The 20,722-nt window shown below is 43.9% G+C and overlaps 1 protein-coding gene across 1 annotated transcript in view; it reads right to left on the reverse strand.

Annotated features, from left to right (window-relative positions):
• ADAM12 (ADAM metallopeptidase domain 12) overlaps positions 1-20,722 on the reverse strand; it is a 331,074-nt gene that overhangs the window by 72,671 nt on the left and 237,681 nt on the right. Inside the window, exons 7-11 of the mRNA XM_025467614.3 lie at positions 18,003-18,068; positions 16,664-16,735; positions 11,617-11,786; positions 9,381-9,465; positions 4,105-4,253 (exon numbers count right to left, since the gene is read on the reverse strand). Of these exons, the coding sequence (XP_025323399.1) occupies positions 4,105-4,253; positions 9,381-9,465; positions 11,617-11,786; positions 16,664-16,735; positions 18,003-18,068 (542 nt within the window). The remainder of the gene's footprint in view (positions 1-4,104; positions 4,254-9,380; positions 9,466-11,616; positions 11,787-16,663; positions 16,736-18,002; positions 18,069-20,722) is intronic.

Below are 20,722 nucleotides of genomic sequence, written 5' to 3' on the forward strand. Positions count from 1 at the left end.
CCTAGACGTCACCTCCAGGACAGCTCTTCCCTGAGTCCCTAACTAAAGTGGGGGCCCTAGCCCATGTGTTTCCTTTCCACCCTCTTCCCTTCAAAGCACTCCTCTTCACCTGCGATTTTCAGTTTATTGTTTTTCAAATCTATCTTCCCCAAGAGAGTGCAAGTCCCACGAGGCAAGAAGAGTGTCTGCCCCGTTCATGGCTGTCACCCCAACGTCCATCAGAGCACATGAAAAGTCGCAGCAGCCCGGTTAGCGTGTGTCCCACACTCACCCACATTCCCCTCCACGAGAGGCTCCGACTCTTTCTAACACAAAACTTCCCGCACGAAATAAAGGAAGCTCTGAGTAATTTCTGAATGCCAATACTGCTTTTTTTTTTTTGGGTCCACTCTGGGAAGTGACATTTACAATTATGCTAAATATTCTTTTCCAAACGTGTTCAAACTGCTCATGTTTTTTTACTCCCATAAATGTGGCATTTATGTCCTCAACCCTTTCAGCCCAAAGGCTCCAAGAAGCTCATTAACGGGGGGACTCCATTCAGTTTAAACTCCCACACGAATCCCCAGATACTGCTTTTGCCAAAGAGTAATTTCCAAGGCAGGTCTTAATGTTAACTATCCAAAGACATAAAACACATGCTCGCACACACTCCAGGCCTTGCGGTAATTAATGGTACGACCTGTAAGGAACCCCCTCCGACCATTCCTGTAAGCTTCAGCTGAAGTCGTGACACCGCGTTTAACAGGCCTGCACACTAGCTCGGTTCTCCCGGGGCTCTGAGTCCCATTTGTCAATGATGGCAGTTGGGGAATGTTTCGGAGCTAGGATTCTGGAATGTCTTGATAAAGAATAAACAAGGTAATACTGAACCATCTGCAATGCTTGGTTCTTTTTGATTCAGGGAGACCTGAATATCATGACAGCAGTCACGGATTCATCTCTTTCTGAGTCACCTTTGAGGTTAAGACTTGAAGGACATCTTGAACGTCTGCTGCTCATGCCTGAATCAGTCGTAGAGAGGAAGTAGGGAGGAAGGTTGGTGTTTGGTCATGGGCCAGGTTACAACGAGCCATTCACACAGAGACTGTGGGTGCATTGCTGAATGACTGCTATGTGGCCCTGGAAGTGTTTTCCAGCATATTCGAGCAGGGATCCTGGAAGAGGCCCTCAACAATGTAGGCCGCGTGAGCTAAATAATAACAGTCATCCTGCTGCTGTGTATTTGTGGAGTGATTTACAATTTACAAAGACATGTGATCTCATTTAATCCACTCTGCTGCTCTCGAGGGGGGACCTTATGGGGTAAGAGAGCGACCATGTTGGGATAACGCTGCAGATGAAAAGCCGCCTGGAAGTTCTACAATGGGTGATGGATGGCGGAGGGTGGCTGGGCGGCCTGACCTCCCCCTCACTGTGGGCTTTTGGGATTAATTCACCCACTTGCTTAGGAAGTTTCTTTCCATCTGAGAAAATTAAAAACACCACTCTCTGGACAGGAATGTGGGATCATAAATGAGAACCAAATAGAAAAGATTTACACAAAAGAACAAGCTCAGCAAAAGAGAAAACTTAGAAATTGCTAATAAGGTATAAATCAAGGAAAGGCTATTAGCAAACCCCCGGTAAGGGAAAAACAAAACAAAACAGAAAAACCCCAAAAAACCTTTGAAATGATTTGCTGAGCTCTTAACAATATCACTTCTACTTATGATTTTCAAATATCTCCAGGGTAATTTGGCTTATATCCTTAAACACTGCCATGAAGACTTCCCAATTTGAAAGGCTTCACACAAAATTATGGGGAGTATCAGAAAGTAGGTCTTGCTATTGTGCCCCCAGAATCACATAATTCTTAGAGCTGTAGGGTCTTCCTAATAATCTGTGCATTCCTCACAACAATAAGCACAGGAGTCAAAAAATTTTGTTTACTATGTGAACAAATAAGTAGGAAGGATGGGTGGATGTGTAGATGATCTGATGAAAAGATGGATGGATGGATGGATGGATGGATGGATGGATGAGTGGAACAAACAATGAATAAATAGATGGAGAGGTGGAGAGAATGAATATGAATAGATGGATGGACAGATGGATGGACAGATGGATGGAAGGAGGGAAGGTAAAAGACTAACTCACTCATTTTCTTGATGAAGAAGAGTTGACTAGAGAGGTTACTCCTTCGTCTGCATTACCCAAAACCACTGGTATTAGAATAGGGGCTCCCAGGTCTCTTCAGTCCTACCCTAGGGTTCCCAGTCTAGATTTACCTCTCTCCCGTTTGCCAATTTTATCAAGAGTTCCAAGACATAAACAATATTAGTCATCAGGAACCACTTCCAGAGGTATGTAGGCTGGTGTGTTTGTGTCTATTTGATAATCAGGGAAATTAAGCAAACAGTGAATTTTCTGTAGCCACTTTGAGTTCATCAGGAACGAGAAGGCATGAAAACCACTCAGGTGTGTGTTCACTTCCTACCAACCCCATTGTCTGAGATCCACACAGCATGTTGGCCAGTGACGCTGGGCTCTGTCTGGGTTGGTAGGATATTGGAAAAAGAAGGCACCTACAGGCCCCTGGCTCAACCTTACACCCTAAGAAGGAATTCTTTCCCTCAAATACCCCCAAGTAGTTATCTTGCCTCTGTCTGGACAGTTTAAATGACAAGGAGCACACACTTGCCTCCCTTTGGGGAACTCCCTGGTTAGTATCTAGGGTTTTATAACATTTCACTTCCTGTTGGTGTTGGCCTAAGATACTCTCACTTGGGGCTCAGGTTCTTGGCTTCAGTTATCATAGATTCAGAGAAAATCCCTCTACTAGGTCTTGATAACTCTCTTGAACTGTGCTTAAGATAGAACCAGGGGCAGAAAAGAGGCACTCCGAAGGTTCTGTGCTAACAGACCAAGTGGCGATAAAGAGAAACAGTCACTTGCTAATAAGGTAACAACGAGGTGCCTCACCAATACCTCTCAGGCATGACAACATCCATGACATGAGCTGTGCTGTTCTGCTCAGTCTTTGTTTCAGGGGCAATGTGATGCCCTAGGAGCCGTTTGAGAGAAGACCCCGAAAGCTATTGCTTGCAAAAGCATAACTGCCTTCTGTAACAATCCATCCCTTTACATCTCTAGCAGGTGTCCCCCCCCTGCCACCAGAACTGGCCCCTTGTCAGCACGTCTTCATAGAGGCCAATCTTTGGGCTGCCAGCCAGTGCTTGCTCCCTGCTCCAGCATTTCCTTCCAGCAAACCTAGAGAGCAGCCCTCACCTGGGAAGTGCCATGAAGATAAGTGTTGGGAAGGTTCTCAGGTATAAAAAGGAAGACTAACAAGTGTGCGTTCTGCTTTCCTAATGAAAATCTCCCATTAGCACGGTGCTCTGGTTTGGGACAGGCCCTTGGGGGCATCAGGATCTCATCAGAATCTGTACTCAATCACCTCATGTGGCATCTCTTTCCACCTCATTTGAATGCTCCCTTAATGAAACTGTCTTCCTTCTCCCCTGGGGAACCAAGTCTAGAGTCTCAGTAAAGGCATTCCATAAGGAAGGACAGTGTGACTTATTGAAACAGAAAAGTCCCTTCATTTAAACCTCTCAGATCTGATAGAGTGATTTATCAGAGGTACGAATGCTCTGGACTCCACATATTGACGCACTTGAGATATACCTACGGGTCAGCCCCGAGGGAAGCAGCACTCCCCAACCAGCATCCTCTGAAGGCCATGCAGCCCATCGAACCCTGCCCTCTTTGCCCAGTGAGTTTTCCTGGCCCTGGCCTGGTGGGGGCACTGGAGCTGTAGGCTCAAATAGAAAACAGGTGCTCAGATTGTAGGATGATTTGCAATTTCGAAACAAAGACAGTGTCCACCGCTCCCCTCACCACTTCTCAGGGAAGAGGGTCAGTCCTCATGCCCTGTGGCACTGCAGTCTGGTTCCCCATGACCCACCTTTTGGACCAGTGCAGTCCACTTTTGCTACTTCCTTCTGGAAGTTTCCATGGGTGTTCTGGCCAGAAAACCAGGGAGATTTCTGCTTAGCAGTTTCCCAGTATGCAATTCAACCTGAGGCAACTCTCAAAGTGGCTGGGATTGTTGATACTTGCCCGGTTGAAGGGTTCATGATGCAGCCTCCTTTGTCGGCAGCTACGCTGCAGCCACAGCCTCTCTCCAGTGTGTCATGGTTCATCCCAAAGTTGTGGCCCAGCTCATGTGCCAGGGTCACGGCTGCACCAAGGGGACTGTCTGAATGGTCCTCAAAGCAAACACAAGAGCACAATGTATAGTTTACATCTCTTTGGCTTGTCCTCGGTCTACCTTTCTCCCCCACCATTGAGTTTTGGTTAACATTTGACTGAATCCAATCCCCTATAAGGAATAAATATAGAGCCCTATTATTTAGTTCAGACTTCAATAAAAGATGTGACTTATTTTATTAAGCCTGTTCAGGGTTCCTTCTGCAGAGGAATGCATACTTCATCAACACATGTAGCACTCCTTATGTCTTTGCGTGAAACGCTCAAAGCAATCATCTCCATTCTGTTTCCTGCAGTCTCTTACAAAACATCTTTCTTGGGGCGTCTGGGTGGCTCAAAAAAAAAGTGTCATTTTATCCTTGATTGAGATGAGGCTGATGAACAGTTAGTAGGGGGAAGCATACTTCGTGACATTCTAAATAAGACCTGAGCAGGCACTACTGAGCATGCCCCTCCTGTCACCTTGGGAGAGAAGGATACTTGGAAAATTCACAATAATTCACAAAAAAAACTAGCCACATTGAGTAATCTGTTTGAAGACGACTGAATGAAGATCGTAATCCGGTTAGTCCTCACTCTTGCTGGCTCCTTGTTTCGTCAGGTAGATTTTGGAGATGGGTAGAAGCACCCTGACTCTCTGTTGCTGCTGGGGGTTTGCTCAACCCTTTGATGGGTTTTGGAAGGCGGTCTCTCCATTCGGCGAGCATTGCGTGGCCACCCCTAACTTAAGTGTGTGGATGGTTTGGCTAAAGAAATATTAGAAATTACTGTTACAATATTATTACTAAATTATTAAATACTAATTATTAAACTATTGTTACTTAACTTTAACAAACTAAAATTGGTTAATTACTAAAGGTGATTTGCAGAAATTGTGCCCATCTATGTTCTTTTTTTTTTTTTTTTTCTTTTTGGTTTCAGGGGTAGAACTTAGTGACTCATCACTTACATGTAACACCCAGTGCTCATTACATTAAGTGCCCTCCTTAATGCCCATCACCTGCTTAGTTTTCCCCCCCACCTACCTCCCTTCTGGCAACCCTCTGTTTCCTATAGTTGAGACTCTCTGTTTTTAACTTATTTTATTTTTCCTTCCTTTCTCCTTTGTTCATCTGCTTTATTTCTTAAATCTCACATATGAGTGAAATCACATGGTATTTGCCTTTCTCTGACTTATTTCACTTAGTATAATACACTCTAGTTCCATCTATATCATTGCAAATGACAAGATTTCGTTCTTTTTGATGGCTGAGTAATATGCCACTGTATATGCACACCCCTTCTTCTTTACCCACTCATCAGTTGATGGACATTTGGGCTCTTTCTTTTCCAACTATCTGTTGATAGTTCTGCTGTAAACATTGGGGTGCATATGCCCTTTGAATCACTATTTTTGCATCCTTTGGATAAGTACCTAGCAGTGAATTGCTGGTCATAGGGTAGTTCTATTTTTAACTTTTTGAGAAACCTCCATACTGTTTTCAGAGTGAACTATACCAGTTTGCATTCTCACCCATAGTATAAGAGGGCTCCCCTTTCCCTGCATCCTAGCCAACATCTGTTGTTTCCTGTGTTGTTAATTTTAGCCATTCTGACAGGTGTGAGGAGGTATCTCATTGTGCTTTTGATTTGTATTTTCCTGATGAGTGATGCTGAGCATTTTTCTTCATGTGTCTATTAGCTATCTCTATGTCTTCTTTGGAGAAATGTCTGTTCAATGTCTGCTGACTAAATTATTTATTTTGGGGGCATTGAGTTTGATAAGTTCTTAATAGATTTTGGATAGTAGCTCTTTATTTGATATGTTATTTGCAAATGTCTAGGTTGTCTTTTGTTGAGTGTTTCCTTCACTGTGCAGAATCTTTTTTATCTTGATGAAGTTCCAATAGTTCATTTTTGCTTTTGTTTCCCTTGACTCTGGAGACGTGTCAAGTAAGAAACTGCTATGGCTGAGGTCAAAGAGGTTGCTGCCTGTATTCTTCTCTAGGATTTTGATGGTTTCCTACCTCACATTTAGGTCTTTCATCCATCTTAAGTTTATTTTTGTGTATGGTATAAGAAAGTGGTCCAGTTTCATTCTTCTGCATGTGGCTGTCCAGTTTTCCCAACACCATTTGTTGAAAAGACTATCTTTTTTTTCCGTTGGATATTCTTTCCTGCTTTGTCAAAGAGTTGTGGCCATTGGTCGTATTTCTGAAAAGGCCTGTCCACCACAGAACAATGAAGGTATCTTATTCGTATCTTATTCAAATGTTGCTCTCTGTTACCCAGGAAAGAGATAAGAAGTTTTCCAAGAAACTTTCAGGAAACAGTGACACTAGGTTTTGGAGAAAGCATCATTCCTAACATAGATAATCTTTGTGGGGCCCCTTATAAAGCTATGTTCATAAAAGGCCATATAGGTTGTTGCTTGTTACAGCTGAGCTGCCTCTCTCCCTAGCCCTGAGTCTCAGAAGAGAACAGCACATCAAGGGACCAAGTTATTCTTAGAATAGATGAAATTCCTAATAAATTACTTTGTTTAGATTTTATAGTTTCCTGTTGTAGGAAGCTTCACAAACATGTTTCAGGAAATCAATTCTCAAGAATAACACAGGTTGGCAAAGAGAATGTAGCCAACCTAAGAATGTGGAGGGCTGAATTTAGCATGCTTTGGCACAAAATTCAAGGACTTCATCCTTTCAAAATTATTTTTTATTTGATTTTTTTGTATCACTGAATATCTTAGGTTTGTTTTTAACTGCCAAATTGTTTTACATTCCTTCATGGATAGGTGATTATGAACAGAATGTCTCTCAAGAGACTCTGACAAACAGTTTATATTTGTAATAAGAAAAAAACAACACCCTACTTCTTTATTTATGGCATTATCCCCAAACCAAGGCTGTTCTGGTCCAGTTAAGATACAAGGGGATGGCTTTACATTTCTAAATCAAAGATTTGCTCTATCTTAGAAAAAAAGAGAACTGTAGCAGAACGCATCTTTTCAATTTGATTGGGATTCCTGCTTCCTTGGCTACAAGATTTCCTTCCTCATAGACTTGTGATTCCTTGAATGGGGCTGGTCACATGGAACACCCATGAATTTAATTTTAGAGACATAATAGGAGAAAGTTTGTCTAGAAGTTTTAGGTCTGATCAAGATATTGATCTCACTTATCTCATGAATTTTATAGTATTAAAGGGGCCGTAGATTTTTGTCCCCCTGATGCTTCTCTCATATGTGGAGTAGACAAAGGATGTGTCTAACCGCTGCCAAGTTGGTGAAACATATTTCCCGTTGATTAACTTTGGTCTTGACTTGATTACCATTGTAGTACACACATGTGCTTATACTTCCCACATTCATTTTCATCCATTAAAAAAATTAGGCTTTGCTGTGTGCTTTTAAAGAAGGAATCTTGATTAAGTGCTTGTATGGAAACAGAATGAGGGATACGAACTGAAGAAAGCCACTTAATATGATCAGAATGGTTATAAAAATGTTTAAACACTCCAAACAGCAGAACCTGCCATGCTTATGAAGAATTCAGTTTCAGCTCTAAAAAATATTTACACCCATTTTAAGTGGCAAAGTCAGTAGCAACTGACCATGGAACCGTGAAACAGAAAATTATTCCCTCTTAAAATTTTACAGGCTGCTCTGTAAAAATACAGTCGGGATCTGACTTGAAATTAACCTGGCACCAACAAAAACCAATCTTTCCAATGACTTCCATGGTGGGGATCACATAAAGGGCTTGTAGGTTCAAAGAAAACCAGAGGGCAGCTCATTCAAGCCAGAAATCCAGGGTGGGTGCAATCCTGCCAGACGGCCTCTCTAGCTTGCATGTTTGGTGCATGTTTATATGAATTACCAATACTTATCAGAAAAGAGGAAAACATTCGTTGTGTGTATTCATTACGAAGATTGGGTCGGGCCGTATGTGGAGGGAAAATAATAGTCAGCAGAATGTTACTCCTTCTGCTCCTTCATACAATGGAGTATTCAGAAATGTTCTGTTTGAAAAAAAATGTGGAGGAAATCATGGTTTCTTAGAAGGGCAAGTTTCTATTTGTTTAATGGAGATGTCAGAGTGGTCTCTGAGAATACTCCCTGAAGGGCTGGTGCAAAGGGGACACTACATTTTCAGAGCAGGGATGGTGCCAGCATGAGGTGACATCTTTTCTTTAATTAACTGATGGAATGGAATAGGTGTCCCCTGTTGGGCAGTATATCAAAGCTATTTCTCTCTCAAATTCATAAGAAATAATCCCAAATATTCTTTCTGGCTTGTTCCCTTTTACAAACATATAGAGCCCATATATGACAAAATTATCCTCATAAAGCAATAAACCTAGGTATTGGCCTTCTAAGATTAATGTTATTATGAAAACAAGTTGGATATTGGCTAGGAGGTAGATCAAGCGTTTGCAGTGGTAAATAGTTAAGGACCTCAGACTTCTGGCTATTGGGCCCGGAGGCAGAAGCATCAGAAAATTATTCTGGTAGTAACGTTTGATGAGACCATAGCCCTCTGAGAAACAGAGTGATGAGGACAATCCCAGTGCCCTGGTTCATCCCAATGCCAGGGGGGAGTCTGGGATTGGAATGCTTTGACCAAATCCCAGCTGAAATTTTTTCTCCATAAAAAGGGCAGATGGGTTTTCACTGAGTTATTTTTATACACTCACCTTACCTGTGTATGACTTGAAGTAGTTTTTTTTTTAATAAACAGTCCCCAAAATATTATGGGATATATAAGACCATAAATAGAGCTAGATAAAGGTAGAATTACATCCAAGAAGCATGAAAGAAAATGGTCTAATTTTACAAAGTCCAATAAAAGTAGAGCTGCCCTGAGAAATCAAGGGAAATGGGAGGAACATTGCCATCAGCTCCTTGGTGCTTTTTTAAATTTTTTTTTAAATTTTTAAAGATTTATTTGAGAGAGAGAGAGAGAAAGTGAGCACATGAGTAGGGAGGATGGCAGGCAGAGGAAGAGGGAGAAGCAGACTCCTTGCTAAGCAGAGAGCCTGATGAGGGGCTCGATCCCAGGACCCTGGGATCACAATCTGAGCTGAAGGCAGATGGTTCACCAACTCAGCCACCCAGGCACCCTAGCTCCTTGGTGCTCTTGACTTACCATGACGATTCCTCCCGACTGCTCTGCAGTGCACATGCTCATGATTGGTGCCATGCCAATGGTCGTCCCTTGGAAATAAACCCCACTGGGAAATTAAACAAAAAACTGTCTTAAATTAATACAGAATGAGGACATTTCCTAACATTTGAAATTATTTTGGCCATTCCGGCATTCCAAAGAGAAGAGCAAGAGCAACATGCAAAAATGAAGAGCCACGTGAGGGTGTGTTTACAGGTGATTTGTATCCTCAGTTCCTTTAAATATATGTTTTGTATTTGTGGTCCCACAATCTTCTCAGATTTTTGTTTGCAAGACTCAGACCATGACCAGTCATGACCTTTGTACCTATACGTTGTATCCTGCCTATTTCCTATGGATCAGAGGGAGCTGTTCCTTTGAAACAACATCTGCTGATGGAAGTGCTGAGAAGAGTCACAGAGAATCACTGGTAACTAAATGAAATGCATGCAGTGGTTTACTAGACTTTATTTTGTAGCTGAGTTTTGCTTCCTGTGTAACATTACCATTAGGCCAGAAACCCAAACTCTTCAAAGTATCTGTTAATGTACTGGCAAAAATGAAGTCGGCAGAAAAATGATTGATCCTCTGGAGCCAGTGTAGAATAAGCACTGACAAAGCCTCCATACCCTGGGAGGAAGGTTCCAGCAGGGGATGTTGTGGCTTAGGTGCAGGCTTTCCCTTATGTGAATTAACTCGATCAAGGAGTCTAATGATATGAAGCCTGTTTAATACAAGTGCTGTAAATCTGACCCTCATACATTAAAAATTAAACATTGTTCGTATTTGCTGAATCTTCTTTAAGGGAATCTCCTTTAAATGACTTACTTATGTTATCTTGGCCATGTACATACACAGAGTATCCACACACTGCTTGAAAAGTTATTTTGTCAGTGTTCAACTGGCAAAAGGGAGTAAGTATATATAAAACCTCATCTGTGTATGTATGTACGTATCCATCCATCCATCCATCCATCCATCCTGTCATACTCATACGTACAGTAGTTGGGGTTACAGCTTTTATATTTACATCTATACAGACCATTTTAACAGATACAATTATATATGTATATAAATGATAAAGTTATATAAGAGGCTAATTTATTTCCAGATATTTAAGTTGGACAGACTCCTTTTGGGAAAAAAAAAAAAACAAACTACTCTGATTCAAAATATTTGAAATGTATTTTTAGTAGTTCAGGATTAATCAATGCATAAAATATGAGGCAACCACAAATATCCAAGGCGGGAAAAAAAACAAACAACCCTGTGAAAATGGCCAAAGTAAATTATCAGGGAATGCCAACAGCCTTAGTTCATATGTAGGCATTTTTTAAAATGAGGATGGGGTAAGAATGGTTTTTAACTTTCTATAAAGTTCGAAGAAACTAGATATAATTTATTATATCTAATCGAATATAATCTACTCCTTACCAACGTAGATGATAAAATCTACTCCTTACCAATTTAGATTATGAAAATATTTTTTTCTTTTAAATATAAATGTGTCTGAATATCTTCCCAATATATTATGTTATGTTATAGCTGTGCTTTCTCTCATTTTATTATCTTCATGACAGTACTATTGTTGCCTTCTTCCTGCAGACTGGGGACTCTGGAGAGCAGGGAGGCCTATAGTGCTGGTCATTGTTATGTTCAAAGCACCTAAAACATACTTGCTTCCTGACTGGTGCTCAATGCACACTGATTGAAAGAATGCAGACTGCTGGGGTCCTCTGATCTAGAAAACCAGAGTCATAGCAAAACAGGAGGAGGAATGAACATTTCCTTTCTCCAGGCATCTGGAAATAATCATCCTAATGCATCATCCTCACATCTTGCATAAACATTTTTCACTAATAATGAAAGAAAATGAGTTTTTTTTAAAAAGAATAGTCTACTCAGGACAATTTTATATCAAGACAAAGACTAGAAAAATTTGCAAAAGGGAAAGCGTCCAGGTGATGGAAAAAGAAAATAGGACATCTCCTAGAGGGATAGGATTCCTAGGGGGTTCAAAGGGAGACTTTCCCAATAGACCCCCAATCTAGTCAAGGATGACACGTGCCCCACTGGTGTGAGCTGAGAAACACCCCTGTACAAGTCGGAGTGCTCTGTAGAGAGGTGCACAGCTCCGCGGACTGGGTGAAGCTAAGAGGAGAGAGGGCTGCTGAGGTCATTCTTTCTCTAAGCAAAGAAGAGACAACGAACGCTGTACCTGATTAGCTGGGCATTGTCATGCGATTTGCGAGGTAGAAGCTTCATCTTTCTCCAGTCCAGAAATTCATGGAGGCTTGTGAACGGGTCCTGACTTATAGAGCATTTGTCGATGTCATTCCACACCTCCACACCCACCAGCACTATCCGAATGTTCAGTGGTCTGTAAAACTGATGAAGACAGGCACCCTCTGGGGGTTCACAGTCATGACAACTTAAAATGCAGAGTAGAACATATGTGCATGTTTGGAACATCACTGACATGGGTGAGAAAAATATCTCTGTGCTCCCCTGTCCCTGCGGCATTAGAATTGGAGAAGTATTTGCGGTGTCTGATGCAAAGTGATGTGCTAACTGGGTTTCCAATGTTGTTGACCAGTTAGATGCCAAAGTTAATAGGCTTTTTGATGTCTGACCTTATTTTGTATGGAAGCACACATTTCACACGGTTTGCTGGTGATTTAAAATGTGCATATAGGGATCCCTGGGTGGCGCAGTGGTTTGGCGCCTGCCTTTGTCCTAGGGCGCGATCCTGGAGACCCGGGATCGATTCCCACGTCGGGCTCCCGGTGCATGGAGCCTGCTTCTCTCTGCCTGTGTCTCTGCCTCTCTTTCTCTCTCTGTGACTATCATAAATAAATAAAAATTTAAAAAGAAAATAAATAAAAGTCTTCCAAAACTCTGAAATCCCTATAATCCCTTTCATGAAAAAAAAAAAAAAATAAAAAAAAAAAAAATAAAATGTGCATATAGATGTGTATTGTCGCTAAAGGAGTTAAGACTGCCAGTTAATAACTATTGCGGGAGAAACAATGAAGGAATTAGGATCTTTCAGACACTCTGCCAAGGACAATAATTTGTTCCTTCTAAGCAAAATGTCCTACCTATGAGTTACTGAAAATGAATCTGTATTAATTTTTCAGCAAAGACTCAGACTTGGCTGACACTATCACATTCGGTCACTTATAATCAACCTAGAAGGCTTTAATTAGATGAACACTTCGGTATCTTCCAGAATACTAAAGGCATCCACAGAGCCCTCCTGGAGCTTCAATGACCATCCTCCTCACAGCCAGAAGCTAGCCCATCAGCAGTGTCACAGGGAAGATCTTCTAACGGAAGCTCCTCTTTTGGAGGCTTGTGAAATAAAGCTTCAGGTGACACCACCAAAGCAGGTCTTCTCATTGCCATCTGTCTCCCGTCTTTATATACTCCTGACTTCAACCTACAGCCCTTTCTCCACGAGCATATCATCCTGGGTCAGAGGAAGGAAGAGCAACTCTTCTAATGGCTCAGGGATAGTTTTGTCCAGGACAAGATGACTGGTCAGGGCGGAGGGAAGAACTACCCATTGTCTCCAACTACCTTGCTGCCTCCCCATGTGGGTTTTGACAGGGAGATGGCTCTATGCTCAGGGCCCAGGGGGTGAGTACATGGGATCGCGGGGCTGGCTATAAAGTCCTCCAATGCCCATGAGGTGTGACGTGGTACATGATGGGAAAGTCCTCATTTTCTGATACTCCAGGTAGCCAAGGAGAAAGATGTGGCTGATGTGGCTGGTGGTAGCAGCCAGAGTCAAGCTCCAGATGTGAGCAGTCCCATTTATGCTACAAGCCTCTGGGACAATGAGTAACAAAAGTCACAGAAGCTCCACATTTGATGCTTGAACCCCATTCCACTGTGGTGAGCTACAGGGCAATAAAGTCCTCACGTTTGAGCATCTGACCCAAGGAAGCTCATCGCTTCCCCCACCAATCTCCCCGCAGTCATCTGGTGAGCATTAGGTTAGCACAAGACTATGATTGGAACATGAACTACATCACAGAACGTAAACTGGCTGCCATGGTCTGACTGGGATTCAAGCAGATAACAACTACGGGCATTACGTTAATAAGTTAATGAGACAATTCTATGACCAAAAATCTGCCCAACAGCTTGTTTTTAATCAAGAATTGCTTAGTCTGTGCTATGGACTTGCAAGCTCCCAGCCCAGGCTTCCTGGGCAGAATGAAGTTTCTGGACTCTTCTGGGACTCTGACTGCCTGTGTCTCAGTGCTGCCTTTTGACAGATCATATCTTCCTCGGTGTGAGGCACAAAGGTAAGGGTGGTCAGGAGGCAGAAATGTAGGTGGTCCAGAGCCAACGTCCACGCCAGCTCACTAAGCCATAACCTCAGAGCCAGATGCCCTGTGTGTGCTTCAGGGTGGTCATCTGTGAAGGGGACCCTGTGTGGGCTTCTGACAAGGGTTCTGTGGAAGGGGTAACTAAGGTCTGTAAAGGACTATTATTGTTGCTCACAGCTAGCTTTGGTGCTTGCCAACCAAGGAGCTTTTCATAGAATGACGGGTTATAATTTCCGTCTATTAGCTCTCTCAGGTCACATCTTTACAACAGACTCCACATGTCAGGATATAACACACGGTCCTTCCTCTCCAAATTGGTGCCACTGAGCAACTGTCATGCGTGCTACTCCCCCTAAGTCATCATACACCATCTCTGTCCTGCCCGTTGGGATCGCTCTTCCCCGGCTGCTGATAACAACAACGACAGCGAACACGCCGTGGGCATTTACTGCATCCTGGGCACAGTGCTGAGGACTTGCCATGCTGCAGCTCCAGTAGTCTGCACATCAGCTCAGTGAGCCAAGAACTAGCATTAATCCCCGTTGTATACTCAGGGACCCTGAGATACGGAGGGATCAGGCAAGGGATCAAGTCATGACTGGGTGGCTGGCGTGGGGACGCAGACAGACTGGCCCTGGCACCCAGGTCTTAAACCAGGAAGTAGTACAGCCACCCTTCCAAGGGTGTGAGTGCTCAGACTCCTTTCCAAGATGAACCACTGTGACCCCAGGCCCAGAGAGAAGCTGGCCGGGAGCCTGGCAGCCACCTGCCTGGCCCATGCACCCCAGAATGTGGTTGGGTGCAATGAGAGTGGCGGCATCAATTTGCCCACGAACACAGCAAGCATTTGCTTGGCTCTTGTTGCATGTCAAGGTTGGCATTGGCACTAAGAACAAGGATTAGGATGCCCTTGCCCTTGGCCCCCACATGCTCAGGGGTCAGCAGGAGGCTCAAGGCTGCAGATACTTAGTCCTTGTGACTGTTCACTCCCACAGAGCGAACTACCAGGGAAGGGTGCAAACAGGAAGTTCACAGGGTGCTGTGCTGAGGGCTCAAGGAAGCCTTTCTGGAAGAAGTGGGTCTGAAACAATGGGTGGAATGAAAGAGCAGACTCTGTGGGGTGTGACGTGAGAACATGTACCCTTTAGGCAACGAGCTCAGGAGAAGAGAAGCGTCCCATGAGAGGGAAAGACCTGAGGAAATTACATCATGCACAGAAGATGAGCCCTTTCAGAAGCAGGTCACAGAAGGTCTGTGCTGACGAATCTGCAGCTGGTGTGACCTTCTTAATGGATGAGAAGTGGGACAGACAGGAGGAGAAAGGGTAAAGAGGCAAAGCTTGGGGCATCCCACACCTCTACTGCTCGGCCCTGCAGGTGCATCAGGACCTCGGAGTTCCTAGGTACAGGCTTAGCCTCCAGCTATGAGCAGCTCACATGCTTTCTGTGAGGATTTCCTGGACGCTTCAGAACGTCACCTTTGTACGGAATCGCTTTCTGGTCTTTGAGCCTGGGATGTCCCTCTCCCTCTTCCTTTCAGGCCAACCCAGCCAGCCAAGCAGTTATTAATTTAGAATGGCCAAGGAGAGCCAAGATCTCTGCAAATGAGGAAGTTGCCACTGGAACAGCCCCTGTTTTGGGGTCCAGACACTCCCACTTGGAGAGAGGCAAAGCTCAACTTCTGAATACCTGCCAGAGTCCAGGGCTCATCAGTTAGCCGACCTGGAGGCACAGAGCAACTGGAGGAGCCTGGGTACCCCCAGCACGGTCTTCAGGGTGTGCTGGGGGTGGCCGCAGATGTGTGCTTAGCAGTTCAGCTCTGGCCAGAAACACAAGCACAGCCAGGCTGGCAAACTTCCTGGCATCCATCAGGTCTTTCCTGAGGTACATGGTTCTTTAACTACCCAATTGCCAAGATACCCAGGCATCAATGCCTTTGAAAGCTTCCAGGCAACTCCAAGGTGCAGGCAAGTATGAGAAGCCCTGTTTTATTTATTTTTTATTTTTTTAATTTCTGAAAAATTTTTAAAATTAAAAAAAAATTTAAAGATGTTATTTATTTATTTATGAGACACAGAGTGAGAGAGAGGCAGAGACACAGGCAGAGGGAGAAGCAGGCTCCATGCAGGGATCCCGACGTGGGACTCGATCTTGGGACTCCAGGATCATGTTCTGAGCTGAAGGCAGGCGCTAAGCCGCTGAGCCACCCAGGGATCCCCAAGAGAAGCCCTGTTTTAGACTGAGAGCCGCCAGCCCAGACAGCTTGATAGCTCTGTTCTGCAGGTGCGCTGCAGGGCAGGTGCTGAGACAGGCTCACCCTCTCCTGGTGAACAGGCATGTGTTGCTGAGCACATACCCCCGGGATTAGACCAGACTTCTAGGGTTTCCTCCGGGTCTGGATCATCTTTGCCCAGGGTGAGCGCCCAATCTCCTGGTTCTTGGTGAGCAATTTACAACGGCTGATTGAATGGAAAGCCAGTTTCTGTGTCTCAGGACTGTGGAGCCCGCGTGTCACTTATAAATGACAGCTTGCCCTCAGGGGGACCGCGGGCACAACCCAAGGAGACCTGGGTGAAAGCCCTCTTGAGAGTTCTCCAGGGGGTCAGATGCATCCCGCTGGGGCTCTGGCTCTAACTGGGGAGTCTGAGACCCCCTCACACTGGGACTCTGGCCAGAAGAGAGCCTGGAGGGAGATGTGACCAAGGCCACCGCAGTCCAGACAGCATGCGTGGGTTGGCATCTCCTGTAGCTGCTCCAAGACAAGAATTGTGTGCTCAGAGGAAAGGGAAGTCCGTGTTCCAGCCCAGGACTAGAGGCAGAACCGGGTCTCCCTGCCAAGTCAGACGAGATGTGCTGCATTCCCTCCACCTCATTTCTAAACATTTACATGCTTTGAGTGACTTAATTACCCCCGAAAAGAACTTACCTTGTCAACGTGATTAGCGATCTCTATTAATCGCTGCTTAACTTTTTCCAGATCTTTTCCTTGCCTCTGAAACTTAATAATTTTAAATGTCAGCATTAATAATGGCAAGAGTATCAATCAAATCTCCTCTTCCCAGCTCCTGGAAACATGAAGTCTTGGGCTTCACAAAACACCCGGGACCCTCCATGGTTTACGGTGAAATGAGTTCCCATCCTGACGAGTAATTTCCCCATCTGGGGACTTTCTGAAACTCCCTGAAATTTGCCCAAGCCAAGTGCTCATAAGACAGTAACTTCTGCGATTTTTCCAGCCTCATAAATGATGGAGGCCGTGACATGTTTTGGCAGAGAAAACAGACAACTAGAAGGCAGTCCAAAGCCATTCTTCATATCATCAACTTGATTTTAACTTCCTCAGAAATTTCCTTTATATTTGTTTTTAAAAATTAAACAGTAAAGGTTATAGAAGCTCATGGCAACAAGTCAAACAGTGCAGAGGAGAAGGGAGAAAAGTTAACGAGCTCCCCACGTCCCCTCTAATCTGACCTTCCTGCAGGGGAATGGTTCTCTGAGAAACCATCAAGCCTGTTTCATTCATAGGTATGGAGTGAGTTCGTGAGAAAAAGTCGGCTAATTCATAACATGGAGTGGAGGGAGGCAAGGAATAAATGCAGAGAAGATCATCTAGAAACAGCAAATTGGAAACATAATAATAATAAAAGACTAACGTAGCATCAAAGCAGATTTCAGAAGGTAGGGGTTTTCTGCTGCGTCCCTGCAGTCTACATTCTCCAATTAATTTTGGTTTGGGACGTATCGGACAATTTTAAACCAAACTTTTCCCCAAAATGTTTTAGAATACATCCTAAGGCCGTCTGCCATTTCCCCCAAATAACTGCATTCGGAGAGCTCAGCAGAGTAGCTCTGCTTTTCCTGCAGCCCTTGCTTTTATTTTGTAGTATCAGATACATTTGTAATATTTTATGCTTTATAATACCAGAAAACCACTTTTTCAATGGGTTGTTGGCAATGCTTTTAAGGGCTCATCGAAAATGAGGTTAATCAAAGCAAGTAATAACTTGCTAAACATTTTCTTTTCCCTACTTTTTAAAAAAGATTTTATGTATTTATTCATGACACACACACACAGAGAGGCAGAGACACAGGCAGAGGGAGAAGCAGGCTCCCTGCGGGGAGCCCCATGGGGCACTTGATCCCAGGACCCCAAGATCATGCCCTGAGCCAAAGGCAGATGCTCAACCCCCGAGCCACCCAGGTGCCCCTCCCTATTTTTTTTTTTTTTAAACCAATTGTACTGAGAAGTTTGGAAAAGTTCTTACCTCCCGGTTGTCTGCTACGATAACCAGCTCTACGTATTTGGTCATCTTGAGGGTCTCTCTTTTACGCTGCCAAGAGTAAAGATGGATTTAATTTCCCTTAACACCTCTCCGGGGCTTCCAGAACACTTTCAGTATCTCTGGACCCAAGGACTTTACCTAAGGTCAGACTATCCCCACCGCCACCACCGGTGCCACCTCTGTTCCCTCTAGAAGTTCACTTCCCACCCCAGTGACCTCTGTAAAACCTTTTCCACGTGAGTGACTGGTTTCCATTTCCATGTGGACAATTTCTAAAGAGGAATCCAGCCTGTTTGCTGAATCACTGATGGTGGAATTGGAATGAGTCAAGACCATTACATATAAATGAAACATGCACACAAACAAGCAAAACCAAGGCACTCTCTGGAACAGGAGCCGGGTGACGGCCGTTTGTTTTGGGCTGTATGTAGTAGCACATGTGAAGGTCACTCAGAGGATGATGGAACTCAGTGTCTCATGTGTGTTGCCTCCCCCTTTATGGTCTAGTTTGGGGATTTGAGAAAAGTGAAAGAGAATATATTTTGAGCAGGGACTGCATAACCCTTCTGGAGGAAACACTACATAGTCCTTTGCCAGCAGCTGATTTCTTGTGGCTGATCATGTAAAAAAAGAAAAAAGAAAAAAGAAAAAAAAAAACAACAACTTAGAAGCAAAGGACAATGTAAAAGCCTGGAGAACACGGAACAGCCAAGCTGATAAATGGAACAGAGTCGGTTGAGGAAGAGGTGCTAGGAGTAAAACCAGGAAGGAACAACAACAACAAAATAGAATAGAAAGAAACAGTGTTGAGGAAAAAGAAAAAGACTGAACTGTATACCACGGAGCAGGGGATTTGCAGGGAGTGAAAGGGTTGAGAGAAATATGGAAACTGTGCATCGAGGGGAGGGATGGAGAAGACGCAGAACTCCCTCTGAAATAAAGGCAGCCTCTGAAGTGGGCTACGTTTTAATCAAGTTTCCTCAAAAAGCATTTGCACTCTTCCATGAATTACTGGGAGAATCCCAAAGGCATTTTTTCAGGAGAAAAAGAGCAATTCATGGAGGGTGGTCTCAAAAAGCAAACATTAAAAACAGAAAACAAAGCCTTCTGTTTCTGCAATAAAATGCGGTTGGAGGGAACGGGGGTTGAGGTGGGTTTGGTCCCCGCAGCCGATGGGCTGCTTTCCGCATTAAGGACGCTGCTTTGCGTTTGAGACTCTCATGCTCCGACCACGCTTTCAGACAAAAAGCAAAGATGACCAAGGCATGCTTTGAATCAGCTTTCCAGTCACATAATCCAGAGGGAAACATCTTTTATAAAACAAATCCCCATCAGTCCGGGATCTTCCAAACAGATTTTTACAAGAAAAATGTTTGTATCATAGCAGTGTTCCTGCTTGCCGCCCAGCTGTGCTGATTCATGAATTTAGGGATCCCTCAAGAAATCTGGAAACCTTATGGAGAAGGGAAAAATCAAACACCGGGCAAGGTATAATTTCTCATACTTTGACAACGTTACAAGCAAAAAAAAAAAAAAAGGGTCAGGCTTGGTGACTGTGTTACGGGTGTGTTTCATCGTGATAACTATGTACTCATAAAGGAAGAGAGATTAGCCCCAGTGGTACCCGCTGGTGTGCCCCCAAATGAGACACCTTTGGAAGGGGTGGAGATCTTGCACCTTTTCCTTACTGAGGTGTGAAAGAAGCAGAAGCCTGTTTCCCCCACGACTCCCTGATTAATCACAGATTCAGCTAATCATATAGAAGAACATACAGCTGCGGGACAGAAAAAAGAAAAAAAAAACCCCAACTAATTAATCTCCCATTGAAAAACTCACAGAAAGGGCCTTGGTTGTTTAGACATTTACACCTTTCAGACCACGAAGGGGTGAAATAAATGACCAGGGGATTTTTCCGAGTGGCCTTGGATCATCATTTAGAAAATACACAATTCCAGATAATGAAAACAAACACATGAACACAATTTTCCTGTCTCTGCAGTTTTCAGAGAAGTCCAAATTTTCTCATGAATTCAGAGAAATGCAAGCTCAGAGAGAAGCCTAACCACATAATAATAAAAAGCCGTGGGGGAGTGGCCGGCTCATGGCCGCGAACATTCATTCTTCCATCAGCGGCACACAGAGAGGCTTAAATTACCTCCACATGATTTCGACCTATCTGGGCTGTCCGGTTAAAAAAAAAATCATATTTAAAATTTTTGATATGCAGAGCAACATTTGAAACTGGTTGCTTGATTGAATTTTCATTTTTGGGATTATAAACAAAAGCCCTTCCCCAAACAGATAGGCACATGAGCCTCGGAGAATGGCCCAACGGTCTCTGTTCCAAGGTGGAGACCGAGGCGTTCTCTGAGTCTTGCTCAAGAGGGAACCAGTTCCTGGGCCTCTCGAAGTCATCACAGCCAAGTTCCCAGAGACAGAAAGAATATCCCCCGACATGGTGAAGCAAGAGCTCTGGCACGGGGGACCTAAACCCAACCCAACTCAAGTCGGAAAAGCAAGCTGAGATTAGGGTTTCAATAAACGCTTATCGTATCTCCTCCCTCCACTGGGCCAGACTATGTGTGTATCATTTGCTCACCCCACAAATATCTACTGTCGCTCTCTGCGTTGGGCACTATGTCGGGTGCTGGGGAGGTAGGGCTGGACAAGAAACCCAAGGTCGCAGGCCCATGAGGCTTACA

Source organism: Canis lupus, chromosome 28 (assembly GCF_003254725.2).
Source record: "Canis lupus dingo isolate Sandy chromosome 28, ASM325472v2, whole genome shotgun sequence".
Taxonomy (NCBI): Eukaryota; Metazoa; Chordata; class Mammalia; order Carnivora; family Canidae; genus Canis; species Canis lupus.